This window comes from Lactuca saligna, chromosome 5, assembly GCF_052625555.1.
Source record: "Lactuca saligna cultivar CGN05327 chromosome 5, ASM5262555v1, whole genome shotgun sequence".
In the NCBI taxonomy this organism is placed as follows: domain Eukaryota; kingdom Viridiplantae; phylum Streptophyta; class Magnoliopsida; order Asterales; family Asteraceae; genus Lactuca; species Lactuca saligna.
Genome location: NC_136421.1, coordinates 224,743,428 through 224,750,987, shown reverse-complemented (window position 1 = coordinate 224,750,987; position 7,560 = coordinate 224,743,428). Strand labels below are relative to the sequence as shown.

The 7,560-nt window shown below is 39.5% G+C and overlaps 1 protein-coding gene across 1 annotated transcript; it reads left to right on the top strand.

The window, feature by feature from the left end:
- Positions 1-229: 229 nt before the first annotated feature.
- On the top strand, positions 230-1,906 carry LOC144997464 (coatomer subunit zeta-1-like). Its single transcript, XM_078957375.1, has 6 exons — positions 230-340; positions 872-1,031; positions 1,118-1,265; positions 1,360-1,437; positions 1,528-1,612; positions 1,712-1,906. The coding sequence occupies exons 1-6, from the start codon at positions 320-322 to the stop codon at positions 1,769-1,771; spliced, it is 552 nt and encodes a 183-aa protein (XP_078813501.1). The 5' UTR covers positions 230-319; the 3' UTR covers positions 1,772-1,906.
- Positions 1,907-7,560: the final 5,654 nt, after the last annotated feature.

Below are 7,560 nucleotides of genomic sequence, written 5' to 3'. Positions count from 1 at the left end.
TTTTAAGAAATGCAAAAACCGCACCATGCGGTTTGCGGTTCGGTTTGGTCTGAAAACCGCACCAAACCGCACCATGCTCACCCCTACGGTTTAGAAACAAAGTTACAAACCCATTAACCCATACTAAAACCGGTTGGTGTAACTCCGGTTTTCGGTTGTACTGTTTTCTATTTGTATCTGCATTCCGACCCGGTTTCAAGCTTATGAAGGCCTCTGGTTTCGACTTTCGACTATAAAAGCAAACCATACCCTCCTAACGAAAGGAAATGCCTTTTGGTTTCTGCAATCCACTACTCAGTTAACCGATTTCTCTCAATCAATGGGACATTCTGCTCGTCGAGTATGTCCGCTTTATATATCTATAGATTGTACGCGATTTCTATTAATGATCCATGCCTCTATGTTCTTCTATCTCTAACAACGAGTTGTTAATGTCTTACAGTCATTTCGAATCATTATATTTTGATGTTAGCTCTGTAATTTTTATCGTAATCAGATCATTACTTGTTTTTCTCACGTAAATAAATGTTTGCGATGCATATAATATATATGCATGATATCATGTAGTGATTAAGCATCGAATTGTGTTTTGCTATTACGTTGATCGATCGCTTAAATTTTCTACTGAGTATTGATTTCATGATTGGAGGCCTAGAATGCTGCAATGTAACATTTTACTCGTATCGGTTTAATTAAGCCCTAGGGGATCTTTTTATGTAGAAAACATTGTCTTAGAATCTCATCATTTACCAGATGTAACACTAAATTTGGATGAAAATCGGATCCACATTTCAAACTGAATCATCTGCACGGGTTTCCAGATAGCAGTAAATCGGTAACACATAAAATTTTCCTGACCTGGTTTTTACAGGACGCCAGTCCTATCATAAAAAACGTTCTCCTTCTGGATTCGGAAGGAAAAAGGGTAGCAGTCAAGTATTTTTCAGATGAATGGCCTGCTAATAGTACAAAATTGGCTTTTGAAAAGCTTGTATTTACTAAAACTCAGAAGACCAATGCTAGGACTGAAGGTTTGGTTTCTAATTTGTATCAATGGCAATTGGCAACTGAAGATATGAACATAATGTTTTTTTATTCTTGATATGTGTATCTGCAGCTGAGATAGCAATGTTTGAGAACAATGTTGTGGTGTATAGATTTATACAAGATTTGCACTTCTTTGTAACTGGAGGTGATGATGAAAATGAACTAGCTCTAGCTACAGTCCTGCAGGGTTTCTGTGATTCAGTTACACTTCTCCTCAGGTTGCTAAAGATCTTTTTAATTCTTGTCACAAATGTTCAATTTTTTTATTCTTTTTCCACTTCACTGTGTAACCTCCTTGAATTCTTGATGCAGGGGTAATGTTGATCAAAGGGAGGCACTTGAAAACTTGGATTTGATCTATTTGTGCCTTGATGAGATTGTTGATGGAGGGTAGACACATACATTATTATTGATTATAATTTCAGCTTGTAGCTTTCTTGTTCTTACTTTTCATTTGTCAATAAATTGTCACTGTGGCAGGATGATTCTTGAAACAGATGGGAATATGATTGCTGGAAAAGTAGCTACACACAGCATAGATGAAGGGTCTCCCTTGTCAGAACAGGTAAATTCAACTCTAATTTCTTTTTAACTTGCAACAAAAGGGTAAAATGATCATTTACCTACATTAGAAACATGTTTTTTTTTTTTTCATATTCCACAGACTATCACTCAAGCTTTGGCTGCAGCTCGTGAACATCTGACAAGATCGCTTCTTAGATAATTGATTTACACTTATATTTAATTTACTTTGGGTGATTTGCTTTCAAATTCTTGTGTACACTCTCATTTTTGTCCTAAACTAAGTCATAATTTAATGACTATGGTTATTTCTTTGATTTGGAATATGTTTTGTCAACCTTGAGTTGAGGATAGCCTGATTATTGTGTTAGAAATTGGGCATACATAGTTTATTTTGATTGATCATGTATATAGTTCATTTTTTGTAATTGATATTTCGATTGTGTAGAACATCTTATCGCGATCAACATAATCCAATTCCCTCGCTGATGCATAACACGTGTAGATCCACTGATGTAGGGACTTTTAAACTCACAACTCGATGTAGTTTCTTACTTTGCTCCCAAGTCTGGTTACATAGAATTGCTTCAAACTTACCACCAAGAGATCATCAATCATCGGTAGGGATAGCGGTTGATGGTGGTCTCTTACCCCGATTATAGAGAATCGTTGAGTCACAATCTTCTTAAGCACACACAAATTAGTCCCTTGATTATGACTTTATTTCTTAAGAGCTCTCAATTCCATGGGTGGTAATCCACCCCTTGAAGGGATTCCTTGTAAAACTTGATTCACAGAAAGTTGTCTGATTTCATCAAGTCGCAATGCATACCATGTGTTAGAAATGTTACATGCGTCAGAACATTGAATACACACCATACGCATCGAGTCTTGACTTCACCATCAAGTTTCCTGTTCGATAAGTTGGGCGGGTTGTTACTCTAATTCACTAGATATTGCCATAACTGCCATAGCTGAGGTTTTTAATGCAGTATGCCACTCCACACACAAGCCGATAAAAGAACTAGATGTGCAAGGTTGACTAGAAGGTTGGTATTTCCATCTCAAGGGAGTTCGCCATTATCTATCCAAGAACAAATCATGCACAAAAGACTTAATGTAATACTTAAAGAGAGGAATTCAAGGAATTGCGCAAATCATCGTCCAACTCCTTCAACACCGTCGACTCAATCTCTTACTCGCCTTTTGACATTACTACCTTTTTCTTTCCATTCCTCAGTCCTTCTTTCTTTCCTCACATTCGTTCACCGAAATGTTATCTCCAATTCTTGAGGAGCTGCTTTTCTGAATTCCACGATTGATACCTTCTCGAACAAGGTCCAAGTATTATTGTTGTGTTCTTCTTGCCTTTTCCATGAGTCTTGCTACTTGTTTTTCCAAGATCTCTTGAAATCTTCTAATTAGTCTTTCTTCTTGTTGTTTCATTGCTTCCTCGAGCATAATCTTAAGTTCTTCTAAAGTGCTTGGTTCTTCATGCCCTTGCATAACCTCTTTGTTTGACTTCCTTTTGAGAGTTTGGCGATGACTTTTAGTTGTTACCATTTTTAAGATCCGATTAATTTCAACATTATATTATATCAACCTCCTAAGTCTAAGGCATGACAATTAAGAATGCTTGGTTTAAGATTTTAATCTAAAATTACCAACTCAAGACTAACCTAATCAAAACTAAGTAATTCGGTTTACAAAAGCATAAGGGATGCTAAGACTAAGGTCTATAAGCAAACAATGTATTCCAATTACCACTAAAGTCTCCGGTTTAAGCTAAGTATTAATCTAAACACTTAGTTCACTTAAACCAAAGCTCTGATACCAACTTGTAACATCCCTTTCATAGGCCTATTCGAATTAGCCTTTAATAAAATCTTTCTAAATAATTTCAGAGTTTTAGTTTGTAGAAAAATGATTTCCAAAATTGAATTCAATATATATTTACAGAGTTTTAATGCGAATAACTGGCTCATTTAAAATTTCTAAAACATTTAATGGTTTAATACAACAATTCATGCGGGAGTACTACAACAAATATCAAAACAAGGGTTTAAGAGAATATTACAAACAAAATGTCTTGTAAATATCCAAAGCCCATAAGTATTCTAAGCTTCTAACAATATCTACTAACCTGCAACAATTTATCAACAAGTGCGTTAGGCTATGGGGAGCCTAGTGAGTACGATCCCAGGGTTAGACATTACAGATGGTGTATGAATGAACAATGTGATTCATACACCAATGTACATGTAACACATGGTTCCTGGTATGTTTTTAAATCAAAATTATTCACTTTTATAGATAAACTCGACGAGTTGGAGGCCCTAAACTCGTCGAGTATCAACGAAATTGGATGCGGGTTTTAAGCAACCTACTCGACGAGTCGAGAGCCCTCAACTCGAAGAGTAAGCCGGCGGGTGAAACCCGAATTTCCGATTTTTGCACCTTATTTAAGCATCTTAATCCCCTCATGCTAACCTCCAAGTCCCAAACCCTAAATCCATAAACCCTAATGCTTTTGTGAGCTTGTGAGCCATTTTTGAGTGAAGCTTTGTGTGTGTTGAAGCTTGTGAAGGAAGGAGAAGCTTAGGGAATCAAGAAGAAGCTAGTAGATCTAGAGACTCCATTTCATTCTCATCATTTTCTGGTAAGCAAGTCTCAAACTTGCTTAGTAACTTCTTAGATCTCCTTATTGTCATTTTATTGGGTTTTTTGTCCAAGAAACTTGATCTTTGGGAAATGGACGTCCCAAGTGAGTATACCTTCAGATTTAGAACCTAGAAGGGCTTTCATGGCATAAATGTGCAAACTTTATGGCCATTGAAGCCCCATGCAAGCTTTAGGATGTCATTTTGGCATTTTAAGCTCCAAAAGGTCATGCATGGAGAGAAAGGTGGAAACTTTACGTGTTCTTGTACTGACTACGGTCCATATCTCAATTTATATGCCTTGGTTTAGAGTATTAATTGTGTTGGGATCAATATATAAGTCTTTAAGAATTGGGGTTTGAGCTAAACCCATTATGTAAGGCTATTAACAGGTAAAGTTGGAAACTTTACCCTTAAAAGTACATTTTCAGTGTATATGTGAAGTATGAAGCTCAGATCTGAAGAATAGGGGCTTAATCCATTAAGATGGCTTCACAGACTGAAGAACTCGTCGGGTCCATAGAGGAACTTGACGAGTTGGGTCATAATGCCCCGACCTCGTAGAAGGAAAAACTTGACGAGTTCAGGATGGACTCGACGAGTTAGATAGATTTGTCCCGATTTTGTAAAGGGCAGAACTCAACGAGTCTAAGGAGGGATTCGACGATTTGACTCGTTTTATCACAAATTTGCTAAACATGGAAACTTGACGAGTCTGAGGGATGACTCGACAAGTTGAGTCAGCTCGGGATGTTAACTTTCACTTTAATTGGGCGTTGACTTTGACCTTAACCTTGAAATTGACCATGGTTGACCCATGAAGGGGTCTTGAGTATAGAATGGTATCTAAGGGGTTGTTTCTGTATAGGGCGTGGGTAGATTCGGTTGCAGGAGCAGAGACGTTTCAGCTATTTCACCCGACATTTGATGTGAGTTTTCATCTAATAGCAATGGGTCGAAGTCACCAATGCCACCCCATTTATGTATGTAAGCATATCTCGGACTAAGGTCCGATGTCGGGCAGTGCCTGATGTAGTTGTATATGTGTTTCCGGAAATCAGTCCAATGTCGGGGAAAGCCCGAGGAATGTTTGTATTCTTGACGTCTTCGTTATTCTCGCATGTGCTTGTTTTATGTGTTTTTTGGACTTCAGTCCGATTCCGGGGAAAGCCCGAGGAATGTTTATATGTTTCCGGATTTCGGTTCGATGTTGGGCGGGGAATAAGGAAGGTTTATATGTTGATGTTATGTGTTTACTTATGTGTATTTGTTGATATGTTATATGTATACCGAGCTTTGCTCGATGCCGGGCAGGGCCCGATGCAGGATTTCAGTCCGATGTCGGGCGGGGCCTGATGTATGTTATTATGTGATTATGTAATTATATCTATGGTATGTAGTAGTTTGGGGAGACTCACTAAGCTTCGTGCTTACATTTTTCAGTTTCAATTTCAGGTACTTCTGGTAGCAAGTGGAAGAGTTCGGATGACTGCAGTGCACACACCATTGTTTAGCCTGGGATGTTTCTACTTTAATATGTTTTGACGGATGTTTATGATATTTTGAGATACATGAATTATGATTTTTATGTGATGAATTGTTAACTATGGTTGTATTAATGATTTAAAATGAAAATTTTGGATCGTATTTTTGGGATGTTACAGTACCAAACCATAACAATAAAATCTATATCAAAAATTAACTTGGGGGTAAAATATTATATTAGTCAAAGTGTAACGACCCAATTTTTACGTCCGAAAATTTCATTTTAAAATATTACTTTAGAAAACATTAATAAATAAAAACATTGTTTGATCACACCATAACACATCGCAATCATGTTCTAGAAGGTCAAACCATACATCCCATCAAAATATCAGAGTACAATCCCAGTGAATCTCGTAAATGCGGAAACCGAAGAGTGTGTGTATGACGTGCCGCTACCGCGCCGGCTGCTTCCCCTTCGGTGCAGAGGTACCTGAAAACAAAACTGTAAACGTAAGCACAAAGCTTAGTGAGTTCCCCCAACGTACCACATACCACACAAACACATAACATACGTACTGCCAGGCTATTCTGGGGTGCCTGACTACCCGGTACGGCCATTCTGGGGTGCCGACCTACCCATACGGCCATTCTGGGGTGTCGTCTTACCCGTGTCAAGCCATTCTGGGGTGCTGACTACCCATGTCAAGCCATTCTGGGGTGCTGACTACCCATCGGTCCTAACAACCGATCCTCGGGGACTGGTCCCCTCCCGCTACCTCTATCGCATAACATAACAGACCAACATACAAGCATACCATCACATACAGTCAGATAATTCTGGGGTGTCTGACTACCCTGCGGTCCTAACAACCGAACTCTACTACTATTGCATATAACGTATCATGATAGCATATAACATAACAAGTAATAGCAAACCTAGATGATTTCACAAAGACAATCATCTATCACACGTCTCCTACTAGTGGGCCGGCATTGTGGCCTTAGACCCACCGCTACTGGAAGGTAACTCACCTCAAAGTAGCTGCTGAACTGATCGGGAACTAACTGACTGCTGCTGCTCCGGGAGTCCTCCGGCTGCAATTCTCACAACATACTCAATCAAACACTGCTAACTGTCCTTTAGGTAAAATGACCATTTTACCCCCGGTCTAGCTCTAAGCCAATGCTAGAGTCAACTTTCAGTTGACCCGACTCGCCGAGTGGATCTCCACTCGCCGAGTCCCTAGCAAACTATTGTCCTGGGTCCCTGGTTCTACTCGTCGAGTTGGGCTATGACTCGACGAGTTCATCTTCTAACTGTCATTCAACTCCTTCATCCTACCCGCCGAGTTGTATGAACAACTTGTCGAGTTCATCTTCATCCGAAGAACACTTTATGCTAAGACTCGCCGAGTTGTATGAACAACTCGCCGAGTCTGTTCTTAATCTATGAAGATTGTCGTGGACTCGCCGAGTCCTAATATGGGTGAGTTCAGCTCCCAACTCACCGAGTCACCCCCTATGACTCACGGCTCAACTCGATACATCATGAAGGGACCAAATCGGTGACTCGCGACCAGACTCGCCGAGTCGCCAATACGACTCGCCGAGTCGCCGCCATGCATCCACCAAATACACCGATTTACTCGATTTCAGTCCATGCCATTCATAGATCTGGACTTCTAGGACACAAATCACACGTAAAGTTTCCAACTTTACGTGTGGATATTCACTAATGTGGATTTTAGGGTGCAAAATGCCTCAAAAGGGTAGATCTAGGATGAACAAGCCACATGGGGCCATAAAGCTAACAGATCTGAGCTCCTGGAGCTCAATCTTGCCT